The sequence below is a fragment of the Lissotriton vulgaris genome, unplaced genomic scaffold (genome assembly GCF_964263255.1).
Source record: "Lissotriton vulgaris unplaced genomic scaffold, aLisVul1.2 SCAFFOLD_1172, whole genome shotgun sequence".
In the NCBI taxonomy this organism is placed as follows: domain Eukaryota; kingdom Metazoa; phylum Chordata; class Amphibia; order Caudata; family Salamandridae; genus Lissotriton; species Lissotriton vulgaris.
Window position 1 is genome coordinate 36,720 of NW_028251121.1, and position 18,185 is coordinate 54,904.

At 44.0% G+C, this 18,185-nt stretch overlaps 1 protein-coding gene across 2 annotated transcripts in view; it reads right to left on the bottom strand.

The window, feature by feature from the left end:
- LOC147663021 (agrin-like) overlaps positions 1-18,185 on the bottom strand; it is a 558,200-nt gene that overhangs the window by 27,194 nt on the left and 512,821 nt on the right. For both annotated transcript variants that reach the window (XM_086950728.1, XM_086950727.1), the window contains one exon: positions 11,041-11,256. In XM_086950728.1, coding sequence (XP_086806854.1) covers positions 11,041-11,256 — 216 coding nt within the window. The remainder of the gene's footprint in view (positions 1-11,040; positions 11,257-18,185) is intronic.

Here is an 18,185-nt window from a genome sequence, read left to right on the forward strand (position 1 = left end):
TGTGTTGTTGTATCTTAGATACATCGACGATGTTTTCGTCGTATGGCGCGGAGATGCAGCATCCGCTCAATGTTTTGTCGACAGCATCAACAAAAATGATCTCAACCTAACTTTCACTTCCCACATTCACACCTCGGAAATAGAATTTCTGGATGTGAAGTTAAGAATTGTTAACAACTCCTTACAGAGCACCTTACATCGGAAGAGCACGGCTGGCAATATTACATTGCATGCAAATAGCTCACATCCGAAACACCTCATCGCAAGCATACCATACGGAGAAGTCTTACGACTTAAACGTATTTGCAGCGATGAAGACGACTTCAAACAGTGTGTTGTTGATATGCGCACAAGACTCAGGGTAAGAGGCTACAGTAATAAAGTTATTAACACAGCCATTGAAAGAGCAGAAGAACGCCCTAGAAGCAGCTTGTTCAAAGATGATTCGGTTCAAACCACCACTGAAACTACCGACTGTGATAATCCCAGATTAATCCTTACCTACTCACATCAGGAAAGGAAAATCAGGTCAATTATTCATAAACATTGGCCGATTGTCCTAACTGACAGCATTCTGGGCGAGAGATTATCTATTCCCCCTGCTGTAACTTTTAGGAAGGGAAGATCCATGGGCAATGATCTGGACAAAAGTTCACCAGAAACCAGAAAACCGACAACTTGGCTTCAACCCACGAAGGGGTTTAAAAAATGTTCCACGTGTCGGGCGTGTAAATTTGGCTGCAATAAATCGACATATGAGACCCCTTTTAATACATCCCCTGTGTCCATCAAGGGAACTTTCAATTGCAAGACAGACTTTGCTGTCTACATCCTGACATGCACCTGTGGTTTAAATTATGTGGGAAGCACAAAGCTACAGGTGCATGTCAGGATCCTTCAGCATCTGAGGGCCATTCTCCACAATGATGTTACCTATCCGGTGGCCAGGCATTTTGCCAAATGCCATAATAAAGACATCAATTGTCTTTCTTATTTTGTTATCGCCGCAGTTCCAAAATCTAAACGCGGCGGAAACAGAGAGAGAAAGCTCAGACAGCTGGAGACCAAGTTCATATTGGAATTAGACAGCAAGTGGCCCAGGGGCCTCAATAATTCGGAGGATATGTATACATATCTATAGAGGAATAAAGTGTCCATCTGTTTTGGCTCAAGATACAGCTATCGTTACACTGTAATTTCTGCCCTATCATAAATCATGTTCATTCCCTCTGCCATGTCAGCTCCCATGAATCCCTCCTGTCCTCAGAATAGCCTACACTTACTTTTGAAAAAATATAGCATATGGTACCTAACTTCATTTCAGATGTAACACATACACTGATTAATACTGACTGTAATAATGAATTATATAATACTGTATGTCTATATACGCATAGTAATGTATGACTATAGAATTTTTAATTGACCAGTTTAAGAAAGCATTGTTTACACGCCACACACATTTTTTATCATTTTTTCTTTTTGCACTATTATCACAGGAAGCACTTTATGTTTAAATTTGTTGGAAATCTGTCATGGGTTAATAGTATTTGCATTTTTTTGATTCTAAACACATGATTAGAGGCCGTAATGTACATATGGCATATATTAGTGGTTTAAGCAAATATAAAGAAAGAAATCTTTTAAGATACTGTGTCAATGACCCATATTGGGTAAAAACTTTATAAATGGATTTAACCTATTATTCAAAGCCTAATGACATATATCAGTGGTCTTCACAATGGCACATCAAAAAACCACTATGCCATAATAATTGCTCAAACTCGCACTTAAGCAGTTAGTAAAACATTACTTTTAATCAAAAATTATATATTTTTGTAAAATAACCTGGGAAAGACACAGATCCGTGTGATAGTCTTTTTACCATGTTTAGTAATCATGTGACCTACTGACCATGCAGTGCAGGGGGTGTGTACATTTGGTGTTTAAAAAACGTATAAAACTTTAAACGGTCGCGATAATTGCTGAATGTGATCAAGGGCTCTTGAAGCCCGAAACGCGTCGTTGCAGGCTGGGAAAGAAACGCAAATAAAATCTGCATCTTGCCTGACTCGCTGTGGTGGTCTGTGTTCCTTCCTCGCCGCACGTCGGAAGTGGTGGAAATTGTTTGGTGCATATATATATATATATATATATATATATTTTTTTTTTTTTTCACTGAAAAAACCATAGGTTTAACACTCGTTATAGTTCGGAATTAGCATTTAAAAAACCTTTGAAATTCACTGAAAAAACCATAGGTTTCACACCTGTTCTAGTTAGCTGAACATTTTACTCCTACAAAAGCATTGACATTCCCACATTATAGTTAGTTGGACTCACTATAACTCGCGCGCCCGCAATCCACTGCTGATGATGTCACATTTTACATCATTCATGACATGGTCAGTGACATCACTGATGACATCACTGATGACATCACTAATGACATCACTGATGAAGACATCATCCATGTGATAATACAATGCACCTCCTCACACTCTAATCTAACCTTTGATACACCCACTGTTAAATACAAACTACCATTCCTGAAATTATTGACACACCAATACCAGTAACTACATACGCACTCACTGATTTCTAGGTCTACACACACATCCACTCATTCACCCATACAATCACTCATACATACGGTCACTCATCAATAGAACACCATCATATCCAGTCATACACCTATACAGACACTTACACACTGACACTCATCCACAGAGTTACTCAAACACCTAGTCAGTTATGCAGAGAATCAATCACACTCCCATTTCCTCAACTACAAAGTTATACACACTAAACCTTACTTATTCAAATATATAGTAACACATGCTTACTCTCTTTTACAATCACTGATACAAGTACACATTGAACCATACAGTCACTTACGCAATCAAAGGCTCTCATGTATAGTCATTTATATATGGCAACTCTCACATGCACTGTGTTTTACATATGTACCTACTTGGACATGGAGCACTGAGATATCCTTTCACTCACCAACACATCCATGCACATAGTCAACCGCCCATACAGCTCTTTCCACATGCACTCTTGAACACATATACAAAGTGAATCAACTGCTCACATATATATATGCAGAGTCACACACCTCCCAGCCACCCACACACACACACACACTGACCCTCACATACAAATACTTGAACAACCAATCAATAACCCAAATAGCCACTCATATAGCTACTGTTTCACACATGCAGCAGCTTACACAACAACAGACATACTGATGCACATATTCAGACAGTTTAGTCACTAACCAATGCATTCAGTAAGACACATTTAATCACTCACTCATACAGTCAGTCACGCACCTACTAAATCCTTCATCCAGACACTCGTACATCCACTCATTCTTCAATATGTAAATTATTAACTTTAACTTAATTGTATTTTAACTTTTCAGAAACACACAGACACTGGATGATGTCATCAGTGATGTCATTTGAGATGTCATCAGTGATGTAATCAGTGATGTCACTGACCATGTCATGAATGATGTAATATGTGACATCATCAGCAGTGGATTGCGGGCGCGCGAGTTATAGTGAGTCCAACTAACTATAACGTGGGAATTTCAATGCTTTTGTACGAGTAAAATGTTCAGCTAACTATAACAGGTGTGAAACCTATGGTTTTTTCAGTGAATTTCAAAGGTTTTTTAAATGGTAATTCCTAACTATAACGAGTGTTAAACCTATGGTTTTTTCAGTGAATTTCAAAGGTTTTTTAAATGCTAATTCCTAACTATAATGATTGTGAAACCTATGGTTTTTTTCTGTGAATTTCAATGGTTTTTTAAAAGCTAATTCCTAACTATAACGTGTGTGAAACCTATGGTTTTTTCAGTGAATTTGCAACTTTTTAAAAAAGCTAATTCGTAACTTTAACGAGTTTGAAAACTACAATTTTTAAGAGAAATATTGTTTTTTAATGAGGTAATTATTATATCTATAATTTTTTTTATTTTTTTTCTAATTATTTCCTAATTCTATATTTGTGACAAACAATTTTTTACATGTTTTTCATATATATATTTTATTTATTATTTGTGCACTGGTGCGCTCACGGTACGCGCAGCAAGAGCGCCCTATCGCGATCGGAAAAAAAAATACATTTTTGTATTAAAAGTAAATAATAATATATAAAAGTACTATTTTTAATATTTAAGAACCGTATTTGAACTTTAAACGCATTTCCGAAAAACGAGCAAAACGTCACTGCTACGTGCCGCGTAAGCGCCCCTCGCAAGCGCACCAGGAAGCGCCCACGTACGTGCCGCGTAAGCACCCCGGAAGCGCTCCGGGGCCCGTAGCGATCGGAAAAAAAAAATTGTATTAAAAGTAAATAATAATATATAAAAGTACTATTTATAATATTTTAGAACCGTATTTGAACTTTAAACGCATTCCCGAAAAACAAGCAAAACGTCACTACTACACGCTCCGTAAGTGCCCCCGGAAGCGCTCCAGGAAGCGCCCACGTACGTGCCGCGTAAGCGCCCCGGAAGCGCTCTGGGGCGCGTAGCGTAAGCGCGCCAAGCCATGTGACCTTAAAATACCACTTTTCATTGGTTCAGAACATTTTTTTCCCCAAAAATTGAGAACCCTACCCATTTCTCTCACTTTTGCTTTGTACTTGGAGAGAGCAAGAGGTGTTCTGTGCATTATCTGCTTCGCAAAGTTTTCTGTTCTACAGCAATGGCTGAAAGCAGTGATTCTTATGGTTTTTTTGCCTGAGGACCCTCCTCACCACAAAACAAAGGACCACTTCATTTGGAAATTTTTTGACATCCCTGAAGGAAAAAAAAAGGTTAATGCTGCTAAGGTAACCTGCAAGATATGTGGCACTATTTTATCCAGAGGCAATCCTAATAGAAAATATAGCTTTGGAAATGCCACCTTAATTAGGCATGTCCAGAGAATACACTCAAATAACTTTGCCAGGGAGAGTGTCAGAGACCTTTCAGAGAATGCACGAAGAGATGGCGCCAGCACCTCCACTGGTGGAGCAACAGCTTCGGGAACACCACATGGAAGAATGATCCCTAACATCCAGCCGGTCTTAGCAGGCATAACATTTCTTTGCGTGGACTGTAATGAACTGCTCTGCTATGGGGAGCAGAGCGTTGAACTCATTGCTATGAAGAGACAGGAACACCGCTGCCCTCCCCGTCCCTAATTTTTCATCTTTTTTTTTGCTCATGTTGAGCAGTTTTGGAATCCCTGGTTTTGTTTTTCCCCTGAAAAAAATACAAAAAATGTATAAAATCGTTGTAAAAAAGTATTAAAAAAGAAAAAGAAAAAAAAAGTTCTTTACAGAACTACCTCCAATTCTCAAAAAAGAGCTGTATTCTTTACATATTTTACAATTCTGTTTTCCCCTTGGTGCGCTCTGGGTGCGCGTACCGGAGAGCGCACCTGAGAACGCACCCTGCGCTTACCACGCGAAAATTTCAACAACAAAAAAAAAGTTTTTTTGCCCTTCAGGGTCCTTCTAGGCACCCCTCAGAAAACCTAGGGGGTCAGGGGGCGTCTACTCTGCCCCCTTTTAATTATATCCCCCTTTCATTTTTCACCTCTTGTGTCTCGATTCTACCGAGACACAAGATGGCGGACTCTCCGGATTGTTTAGAATGTTGTCAGACACCCAATAGCCAATCAGCTTTCCGCTTGCGCACTCCCGTTGTGCGCCGGGTGCGCTCCCCGGTACGCGAACCAGTAAGCGCTCGAAGCGCGCATATAGATATATATGTGTTTTTGAAGTTAATTTTCGTAAAAACCACAGGAGCAATTTTCAGCAAATATAGCAAAGGCACATCTGCGTACCAGTCCCTACTTTTTTTACCAAGTTTGGCGTAATTCCATTCAGCGGTTCGGGCTGTAGACTTGGCAGACCGTCCTATGGAAATTAACATGGGGAAAACACGTTTTGGGACCCCCTTTTTTCTCAGCCCCCACTTCACGAATCCCCCCGAAACTTCCAGGGAAGGAGTGGAGCGGGCCAAAATTTTGGAAAATTACACGCAAATTCCTCAATCGGCGCCAGAGTTATTCCCAATAGAATGTTGCGGATTTCCTATGGTAGTCAATCCTAACTATAACTACCTACTGGCGACCGCCTGTAGATTATATATATATATATATATATATATATATATATATATATATATATATATATATACACACACACATATATATATTTATATATATTATTTTTAATTTCAAGGGGATCAGTGCTATTTATTTATTTATTTATTTCTTATGATGGCCCACCAGTTGCCAAGTGCTACTGATCTGCTCACTTTCCCAAGATGGTTGCTGTGACCTCACATGCATGCACTGTGCAGCACAGTGGCCATTTTGGCTTTTTCTTACCTTTAACCACACAAAAGGAAATGGGAGGAATGCTTGCAATTTGACTAACCACCGGCAAGTACTCTGTAGCATGCTAACAAATTGTTATTTTGCCCACCATACCACCTCAGTTTGGACCCATCCATATGCAAACCAGTCTTGCTCGTCCTCCAACAGGACAGCCCTGACTGAACTGCCAGGCCAGGTCCTCCCTGGACTAGCCCAGTGAATATAAGACCCACATCTGGGAAAACCTGATCTTGGGTTGTTTGTGTTCCGGTTCAGGTAGGATCTGCCCTGGCAGTTCGGGCTGGACTGTTCCTAATGGAGCAGGGTCAAGATTTACATATTGTTGGGTCCAAATTGAGGTGGCATGGTGGGCATAAGAACAATGGTTTGGAATGTTCCCTCGAGCGATTGCCAGTGGTAGACAAAATGCAAGCTTTCCTCCAATCGCCTTCTGTGTTTTTATCTTTACCGCTGCACCATGGCTGACTGCCATGTTGGAACAGCAAACCAAAATGTGTGCACAGTGCTAATGCAAACAAGCGTATATGCAAAGCCAAGAGGTTGGCGCTTGCCTACGAAAGGCGAGCCATATTGCCTTTGCCAATGCTTAGTTTAGATGGACCCAGAGTCTAGAAGTCTCCCCACCTCTCTCCCACCACTACCTGTGGAACCAATCCAGAGAGTGTCTCGGTTCTCCCAATTTCGATGCCAAAATTGTGTGGAGCAGAAACAAACAGCCACCCTCAAGGCTGGAAAAGTCTCATGAGAGGGGGGTGGGGGGGGGGCAAACAAGTCTGTCAGGAAGGGGTGAACAAGCAAATCCACCCTGAACTAATCAACTTGTAGGACACCCCATTTGTTTCCCCAGCTTACTTTCTTTCAAGGGGTAGGTGTCTCTGGTCGACTAGCCTCAACGCTTGCCACGTTACCCTAATAACACTGGGCTTTGGGTATTGACCAGTTGATAACTAAATAGAAAGAGTAGCACGTTTGGGATCCATTTTAAATTCAAAATGTCCTCTTTCCCAGGGGAGTCCTTCTACAACTATCTTGGAAGTCTCTTAACTGAGAGACTTTACAAGTCGCTGTAGGGGCTGGTGTGTGACGTTGAAGTTACAGGACCAGCCAATTCTGACCTTTGGATCCCAGAGCAGACGAGCCAGTTTCTTGCTAACAATTCTCCACAAAGTGTAGGTCAGGGTGCTGAATCCAGTGACTTTTGTCGGCAGAAGGCTGATGCAATAGTACAGTCACTCTTTTATTGATTCCATTGGCACCTCGAAAAGCAGAATCTATCTGGATTCTTATGTGATTTGAATCACTATTATTCTTTGGTAAGTCTGGGTTCAATTTTCAGAAAAGATGCATACAGACGTACACACTTGTGTTCCACAACTTTGTCGTCAAAATGACAAAGTTATGTATGCAGAACTATGAAAATGTGCACCTTCTGTTCAGTCGTGAAGATAAGATGCAAAAACAAACCAGGCAGCACTTAGCTTCCTGATGGAGAAACTTCTCGCTGAGTCCAGATCTACTACTTTATGATCTAGAGACAACTGTTTTCCTGGAAATTGAAGACCTAGATATTATAGATACCTCTCGGAGGCACACGTCCGTGCGAGGGGCACCTAGACCTGTATCCATATGGACACAAAGGAGTAATACCTCAATATGCTGAAACGGAAGGTAATGGAGCTAGCCAATCGATCAAAGACTTATGCGCCTGTCCTTGCATTGAACATCTAATGTCAAAGCTAGCTCAGGAAACATGATTTGTATCTACTGAAAAGCAACGATGCAAACTCAGTTTCCACATTAGGATACATTCCTTAAGAACATCCTTTGATATTTCCAACTGAGAATGGAAACCATGACAACTTAAGTGGAATTGTTGCAAGGACGATTGCGGCGTTGGAGGTTGGAAGAAATGGACTACATTTGCCATTCTAAGTATGAAACTTCATTTGGAACTTGATTATGCACCGATTATATTATCTATGAAAGAACACAATTATTCAAGGGAGGCATTGTAGAGTCCAGATAAAGGCACCTCCCGGCTAAGAGAGCAAAGAAAGAACGTTTTAGTCGTCATTTCTTTGTCTAGATTCTATACAATGGCCCTGTGCACATCGCCACTAATGTATTCATTGATTATAATAATGGAAAGTGTTTTGTGTGATTAGTTCTCAGTTCTGCGAGGTTGAGTTGTAGGACTGATCATATTAATTAGGTAGCCCTGCTGATTATCTTCGTATTGCTTTATTGGATTTGGCTAGCTCCAACATTAATGTCAACATTTTATATACAGTTTGCATTATCGTTAATGAAAATGTTATATTTTTTTAAGACACAGTGCGCTCATCTTTACTTAAGATTTAAAATCTGGGTCTTTGGTAAACATGTTTAAAGAAAGCATGAGTACCTTTGAGGAATTGAAATAATGCTTTGAAGGGAATTGACAAAAGAGATCTTGGGCCCGGTTTGCACAATAATTGTAAAGAGGTTTGACTGTGGGATAACTGTATGATAAGTCATCTAGTTCAAATGAAACACTCGTTTGTAGATTCTAGTTCTGCGGTACCCCGAATTCCCTCATAAGACCCTGTATCTTACTTTATTAAGTCAACATATCCAGACTGTTTAGAGCAGGGGTCTCCAAACCGGTCCTGGAGGGCCGGATCCATGCCAGATTTTTAAAATTACTACATGTATCTCAATGGGGATATCCAAAAAATCTGGCATGGATCCGGCCCTCCAGGACCGGTTTGGAGACCCCTGGTTTAGAGGGAGCAGCAGACAGCCATGACTGGCCAGAGTGCACCAGAGCTTGGCGGCGAGGATATGGCCACGTGCCCAGCTCTCTCCTAGACAATCAATCAATCAGCATTTGTAAAGCGCACTCTGTCACCCTAAGAGGTATCTGGGCGATGTGTCTCTGTCGAAGAGTCAGGTCTTGAGCCTCTTTCTGAAGTCTGCCAGCGAGGGGGCCGTACAGAGCTGGAGGCAGAGGTCGTTCCAGGTCTTGGCCGTGATGTAGGAGAAGGAGCGGCCACCGCTGCGGGTGCAGTGGATGTGTGCGAGGACCAAGCTCAGGTGTCTAGCAGGTTGGTGGAAGACAACGTTCCAATGTAGGAAATCCCAGTGGAGAGGGACTAGTTTTGTAACCTGGGCTGACTGGAGACTGGTTGTTGTCTTGAACCCCTCCAATCAGCCTATCCTATGTCCAGTGCTTAATATTTGAAAGAATGATTGCCGGTGTGGTGCCCAGAGCTGCTGCTTAGAAGCCTGCGGCCAGTGCTATGAAATGTAGGCGGGCCGGATACCAATGCTGCGCAGTATCGAATTCACTCAGACTTCTCTAATCCACTGCCAAGCACTTCCTATCCTATTATCTCACTCTTGCGAGTCCCTGCTATATCCCTTTGTGACGTTTTTTCAGTCTTTTTCTTCTTGTGTTTTTAACCTTAGTGTACTTTTTTCTCTCTTGCTATCGAGAAACATCTGGAGAGGTAAAATAAGTGCAGGTCCCTAAAAAAGAGTGCCAGTGGCCCCATCAGTATCCACCGCCTCAAATTAAGCACTGCCTATGCCATAACTTTTGAATATAGGATGCAGCTGGGGTGATCAAGGAAGTTTGGACATTTTACTGATTTTGTGACAACCTGGTAACAATTACAACGTCACTATATATGCAACATATGTTTCAGGGTTTCCATCTTCTTTACGGTTGGCTTCATTTTTAAGGTCAGAGTTTAGAAACTTTTACTTTTTAAAATTAGAACCTGGATTGTTTCTTCAGTGTGGTAATGCATGTTACTTATAGAAATTTGCACTCCACACACTTCTAGCACAGGTGCGTAGGGTGGAGTTATGGGGTCTTTCGTCCAGCAGGTACCGAGGCAATGGGGCCCACAAATGTGAGGCGCTCACAATGACTGCCACTGGCAGGGGAAATCGGTGGGGCAGCACGAGGGAAAAAATAAAGAAAAAAAACGTAGCCTGATGTCCGCCGCCTCACCACCTCTTCTACTCTATGTTCACACAGGCTCCCAAAGTCCCCTGGGCCAATCCAGACACTGATCTCATGTGGGTAATACCCAACATTAGAGGCGATGGGATTGGGTGTAGCAGGCTGGTTCCACTCTCCAGCAGGGACTGGGAGCCTGTTTTCCTGAACCCTGCTGATCTCTCCAAGCAACAGCCTGGAGATATACAAATGCGCATGTCGGTTTGGCCAGCCAAAGGGATGTGCACTGGCAGTGCCCTGACTGACCCCTTCCCCTGCTGGCCCCGCCCTCTAGACTCCGCTGCGGCTCTGCAGCGGAGTAAAATAAAATGATAATAAAGCAGTTTTAGTAACTGCTTTATTATAATTTTATTTTACATGCGTCTGCGGACTGCAGCAGAGGGGCGACGCTCCTCTGCCATAACGGAGTCGCCGCCCCTGGGAGCTCACTGCACCCCAATCATGGGAGTCTTTTGTTGCCCCACCCAAAGGCAGCGGTTACATTTTCTTAGATTGCTTTGGAATCATTGGCACCCTTTCTACACCACTGCTGCTACACCTAGGCTGACCTTACCCCCTCCCCACAGCTCATTGAAGGCTGGCTTAAAACCCCACACGGGAGGTCTCGCGGCAACTCACCACAGGGGCCCTTGCTGATGACCTTCATCCTTCGCTGCTGGTTGCACTGGGCCTTCTCCAGTTCACACTCGTTGCTGTAGGTGGAGTAGTCAGAGCCACAGACTGGGGCCACCACTGAAGGGCAGGTGGTTTTCTTGCAGACACATGTGGCCTGAGACAGGTCCGTGGCACTCCGCTCACACACCGCGCCGAAACCGCATAGCATTCCGCGACACACTGGAGAAAGAGGGACAGGAAAAAATAAAAAGATTAGAATGCCAATCCCAGTGTACCAAGAGGGTCTGTGTCTCCCAGAGGCGAAATGCATGACAGTGGAGCCTGAAGACACAAATTGTAATCACACGGTTCTAGCTCCAGAGTTCATCACCTGAAAGAAATTACGTGATTTATAGCCAAATTATTTCTCTCGGTTTCTAATTATAAATGTGTAATACAGATATATACTTTTGTGATGTAAACATACATGCCTAAATGTGTAATATAAAAAATTACATATCCCAATTAGGTATCCGCTGCTTCCCAATCAAGTACTGTTTTCTAAAATCTATTTTTCCAATGAACTCCACAGGCAAAATACTGGTCTCTGTAAAGCACCTCATGCCACATACATTAAACAAGTTAAAAAATAAAAACAAGTTATGCTCCAAGACATGGGTGGAAAGTTAGCATTTAGGACGACCTTTGAACCCTTGCGGCCCACGATTTGGCATGCAGCCTGAGCACAGAAGCATCAGGAAGCGGGGGGAATGCGACTGCTCCACCCAAAGTGGAAGTCCAACGCAGAAAGTTGGGGGGGGGGGGGGATGGTGGTGAGTAGGGGGGGGGGTAATTAAGGTGCACTAAGAGGTGACACAGCCGGCTGTGTGTGGGTGCCAGTGCTGTGGTAGGGGGTGGCTGCTGCCCAGCTTCGAAGTCTTGAAAAAGTGTGGGATGTACCTCTGCGTACAACAGGACTTGGCAAATCACGATGCAGGCATGTAAAGAGACAAAAGTCCCAAAACTTTGTGTCACGACTTAAGATCACAGTCAAAGGGGGCTGCTGCATTACAGCGCACCGACAGTTGTGTGTGGTGCCCAGTCACACACATGCACACACTCACAATCTGTCCCACAGTCTTTCACTCACGTTCTGACATTTACGCTTTTCTAATCAGCTTGAATTGTGTTAGAAAAGCTTCCACTGCTGTTGGCCTGATCATCTTCTTTTGCATGCTAGTGAAGTATGGCAGAAAATATTTACGTCTGCACTGTTCAAAATTCCAAATATACCGCAACGTCAATGGTTGTTTTCGTGCATGATGTGAATGAAAACAACGCTCTGCGGGTGTGAATTTTCACCCCCTATTTAGGCTGTTACACGAACTACAAGTTCCAGGATGCAGCATTGTAGTGTCTGAAGAAGCCAGGACTGGCTGAAGCTGTTCTACATGACACTGGGCCAGTGGCCAACTATCTAAAAAGTATTACAAAATTAAGTCAGCTGTGATTTATTCTTGCAGGAGGTACTTGGATATTTCACTTCAAAATCTTAAACAAGTACACGCCAATGGACTGAATTATCAATGTGACAACAATAATTATCACATATATAGGTATGCCAGTTAAGGCTCCATTAAACGGGGCAGTGGTGGTGCTTAGTGACAATATGGGGGTTTCCATGACAAAATAATGTTATGTATGCAATTCTTGGCAAGAGGGGGTCCTCTGCAAAATACTTGGTCTGGCACACTGGTGATATTTCTAGACGTAAGGAGCACATCGTTGGCCACATTTTTGCCTAGGAAAAAGTGAGGAGATTCCTCACATACAGGATGAGGCCACTGCAAGTAGTGAAAACACGATGGCAGGCTTGGAAGTACAGAAATATTGCATGAGAGCCCTTTCACAGGTTATGGCTTCTTAAAAAATTATGTAAAAATGTTGCTTTAAATGCAATATTTGACCCCCTTTTTTCAAAACGTTATCCGGGAGAACCTACCCAAACCCAACTGAAACCTCTCTTGAAGAAATCTGGCTTGTATGCTTTGATCACTGGAATTCACTGCAAGTATTTTCACTCCACCACTTTCAACGGTTGTCAATCATGAATGGTGAGCAGTAGTGGCAGGTACCAAAAAAAGAATTGTATGAGCAGAAAGGGTGGTGTGTGTGCAGAGGGGGTAGAAGCACATGTTCCCCAATTAAATAAATAGCATTGTCTTATCGGAAAATGGATACAATTATTTAAATTTCCAAAGTGACAATCCCATTAAATCTCACATACTAACTGCAATTCTTCTCAATTTATATTCAAAATGTGGCCATGTGCCCCGGCTCCATCATTATCAGTGAACCTGGACCCTGTGCAGTATGCATAAGAGTCTAAAAGCAAGCAGCTGTCCTTTCTAGCAAGAGCGCAAGTGACCATGCAGCTTTACTGTCTGGCAAACACCAAACAGCCATGCTACCTTCTTCTGTAGAAGAGCAATCAGCCATGCAACTGCGTACCTTCAATTTTTAGCACACAACCATGCAGCCTTCTTTTCTACCAATAAAGCAAGCAACCACCCTGGTGTAATACCTTCTTTAGAAGAAAACGGCATCAATACAGTCTTCCACTTAGAAGAACCATGCAACCTTCCTCTCTAGAAGAAGAGTCAAGCAGCCATGCAACTTTCCTCTTTAGAAGAAGTGACCATGCAGCTTTAATATCTGCCAAACACGTTGTCTTTAGAAGAGCAATCAGTCATGCAACTGTGTAGCTTTAATTTCTAGCACACAACCATGCAGCCTTCTTTTCTACCAATAAAGCAAGCAAACATCCCGCTGTAATATCTAGCAAGGGGTCATACACCCATGCAGCATCATTCTATGGAAAACATTAAGCAGCTATGGTACCTTCTTTAGAAGATGAAAAAAGCATCCATACAATCTTCAAGGCCCATGCAATCTTTCTCTCTAGAAGAGTCAAGTAGCCATGCGACCTTCCTCTTTAGAAGAAGAGTTAAGCAGCCATGCAACCTTCTTCTCGAGAAGAGTGAAGCAGCCATGAATCCTTCCTCTTTAGAAGAGTCAAGCAGCCCTGTAACCTTCCTCTCGAGAAGAGTCAAGCAGCCATGCAACCTTCTTCTCTAGAAGAGTCAAGCAGCCATGCAACCGTAGACTTTAGATGAAGAGTCAAGCAGCCATGCATCCTTCTTCTCTAGAAAAGTCAAGCAGCCATGCATCCTTCTTCTCTAGAAGAGTCAAGCAGCCATGCAACCTTCCTCTTTAGAAGAGTCAAGCAGCCCTGTAACCTTCCTCTCGAGAAGAGTCAAGCAGCCATGCAACCTTCTTCTCTAGAAGAGTCAAGCAGCCATGCAACCTTAGACTTTAGATGAAGAGTCAAGCAGCCATGCAACTAGAAGAGTTAAGCAGCCATGCAACCTTCCTCTCGAGAAGAGTCAAGCAACCAAGCATCCTTCTTCTCTAGAAGAGTCAAGCAGCCATGTAACCGTCTTATCTGGAAGAGTCAAGCAGCCATGCAACCTTCCTCTCGAGAAGAGCCAAGCAGCCATGCAACCTTCATCTTTAGAAGAAGAGTCAAGCAGTCACACAACCTTCATCTTTAGAAGAAGAGTCAAGTAGCCACGCAACCGTCCTCTCTAGAAGAGTCAAGTAGCCACGCAACCGTCCTCTCTAGAAGAGTCAAGTAGCCACGCAACCGTCCTCTCTAGAAGAGTCAAGTAGCCATGCAACCTTCCTTTCTAGAAGAGTCAAGTCCCCAAGCAACCTTAGACTTTAGAAGACTCTGGAAGAGTCAAGCAGCCATGTAACTGTCCTCTCTAGAAGAGTCAAGTAGCCAAGCAATCTTAAACTTTAAAAGAAGAGCCAAGCAGCCATGCAACCTTCATCTTTAGAAGAAGAGTCAAGCAGTCACGCAACCTTCATCTTTAGAAGAAGAGTCAAGCAGCCACGCAACCGTCCTCTCTAGAAGAGTCAAGTAGCCACGCAACCGTCCTCTCTAGAAGAGTCAAGCAGCCATGCAACCTTCCTCTTTTGAAGTCAAGCGGCCATGCAACCTTCCTCTTTGGAAGAGCCAAACAGCCATGTATCTTTCTTCTCGAGAAGAGACAAGCAGCCATGCAACCTTCCTCTTTAGAAGAAGAGTCAAGCAGCCAAGCAACCTTCCTCTTTAGAAGAAGAGTCAAGCTGCCATGAAACCATCCTCTCTAGAAGAGTCACGTAGCCAAGCAACCTTACACTTTAGAAGAAGAGTCAAGCAGCCATGCAACCGTCTTCTCTGGAAGAGTCAAGCAGCCATGTAACCGTCCTCTCTAGAAGAGTCAAGTAGCCAAGCAACCTTACGCTTTAGAAGAAGAGTCAATCAGCCATGCAACCTTCCTTTCTAGAAGAGTCAAGTAGCCAAGCAACCTTAGACTTTAGAAGACTTTGAAAGAGTCAAGCAGCCAGGCAACCATCTTCTCTGGAAGAGTCAAGCAGCCACGCAACCGTCCTCTCTAGAAGAGTCAAGTAGCCAAGCAACCTTAGACTTTAAAAGACTCTGAAAGAGTCAAGCAGCCAGGCAACCATCTTCTCTGGAAGAGTAAAGCAGCCACGCAACCGTCCTCTCTAGAAGAGTCAAGCAGCCACGCAACCGTCCTCTCTAGAAGAGTCAAGCAGCCACGCAACCGTCCTCTCTAGAAGAGTCAAGCAGCCACGCAACCGTCCTCTCTAGAAGAGTCAAGCAGCCACGCGACCGTCCTCTCTAGAAGAGTCAAGCAGCCACGCAACCGTCCTCTCTAGAAGAGTCAAGCAGCCACGCAACCGTCCTCTCTAGAAGAGTCAAGTAGCCAAGCAACCTTAGACTTTAGAAGACTCTGGAAGAGTCAAGTAGCCATGCAACCTTCCTCTTTAGAAGAAAAGTCAATCAGCCATGCAACCTTCCTCTCTAGAAGAACAAGCAGCCGTACAAGCTTCATTTGTGGGAGAGCAAGCAACCATGTAGCTTTGATCAATGCAAAGAACAAGCAGCCATGCAACCTTCCAGTGCAGACAGAGTAAGCAATCATGCAGCTTTAACTTCTAGCAGTAGAACACACAACTGTGCAGTCTTCTTTTCTACCAATGAAGCACGCAACCAATCTTATTTGATATCTAGCCAGGGAGAAATCTGCTAAGAGGTATTCCACATTTACAGGAAGCAAGGACACATGCAATCTTTTTCTAGGGCCGAAAGGCAAGGGGGCTTATAGCCTCACTCCCTAGTTGGGGAAGCAAGCAGGCAATCAAGTCAGTTTCTAGCAAGAGATCATGCCCTGCTATGCCGTCTTCCTCTCTAGCAGGGAGAAAATATTAATCTGGCCTCCTTCTTCAGGAGCATAGTAAGAGACCATGCAGCTTTCATATCAAGCAGGAGAGCAAGAGGCCATGCAACCTCGCTCTCCAGTAGGAGAGCAAGCAGCTATGCAGGCTCACCTTCCAGCAGGAGAGTTGCATCACTAGCAGGACAACTATCTGGAATGAGAGTAAACAGCTGTGCAGACTTTCTCTCTAGAAATAGAGCAAGCGACCTTGCAAGCTCCGACTCCAGCAGGGGAGCAGTCATGCAGGTTTCTTCTGTAGCGAAAGAGCAAGCAGACTTGCATCCTCTTCCTCCAGCAGGAGAGAAAATGGCCACACACCCTCCCTCTCTAGCAGGGCAGCAAGTGGTCATGCTGCCTCCCCCTTTAGCAATAGAGCAAGCAGCCATGTGCCTGCCTTCCCTATTGGGAGAGTGTGTGGCCAGGCAGTGTGAATCAATAGCAGGAGATCATCACTACGAGAGCAAACAGGGGACCAGTTTCCGTCTCAGGCAGGTCAGTACGTGGTCATGCAGTGGTCATCTATCGGGACAATAAGGGGCATGCAGCCTCCCTCTGTGGCAGAGCAATAAGGGGCTGTGCAGCCTATCTTCGTGGCACGGCATTAAGGGGCAATGCAGTCTCCATCTGTGGCAAGGGAAATACGTGGCCATGCAGTTTCTTCCTCAATCAGGGCAATAAGTGGCCATGCAGTTTCTTCCTCTATCAGGGCAATAAGTGGCAATGCAGCCCCTGTCTGCGACAGGGCAATAAGGGGCAATGCAGCCTACCTCTGTGGCAGAGCAATACGTGGCCATGCAGTTCCTCCTCTATCAGGGCAGTAAGTGGCCATGCAGTTTCTTCCTCTATCATGGCAGTAAGTGGCCATGCAGTTTCTTCCTCTATCAGGGCAAGTGGACAGACCAGCAGTCATTCTGTCTCCGTGCAGTAAGAGCGCAAGCGGCTACGCAGCCTTAATCTCTACCAGAAGAGCAGAATCTCTCGAAAGAATTTAAAAAAAATGTGCGCAGAATCTCTCGAAAGAATTTAAAAAAAATGTGCATCTAACTCTAATGCACCAATGTTCAGTACATGGCAGGCCAGGGGTCACGTGTGGCCCAGCTGCGTACGGATCCCCCGGGTCACTTTAACCCTAGCCCTGCCCTGCATCCGCCCTGTGGCGGGCGGTCTCGTTCCATCAGCCTCGGAATTTAATTCCTCTGCCACCTGGGATCACTCCAGCAGTTACGGGGTTTTAGCACCGCTCGCTGGTTCCTTCATTGCATCTCAGCCCACCGCCAGGCGGACCTTTTACATTGAAGCCATAAAAGTGATTTTTAACCCCAACACCGAGGCGAACATCTTGAAGCAAAATCATGTGAGCAGAAAAAATGAGTGAGTGAGGGGAGGAGGGAAGAGGGAGAGGGGAGTGAGTGAGCGAAGAGGGTGAGGGAAGAGGGTGAGGGGTGAGGGGAGTGAGTGAGGAGGGAGTGAGTGAAAAGAGAGCAGGAAAGAGATGAGGGGAAACAGGAGGGACATATAAGGAGGTAAGAGAGAGTGGGATGGACTGAGGATAAGAGAGAGAAATAGGAGAGTAAAGAAAGAACAGGGAAACAATGAGTTAGACGAAAAGAGAGAAAGATCGAGGCGCTACAGTGGGTGAGGAAGGAGGAAAATTGGAGCAAGAAGTGAGAGGGAAGACTGTGGAGAGAGGAAGAAAAAAAGAGAAAGATAAAATTGGAGAAACGGAGAAAGATAAAAATGGGGAGCGAGAGCTTCGCAGAAAGTGTACAGGTGCAGCTAAGCAGAGCGCCGGCTAAGAGACCCCAGTCATACTGGAGTTAA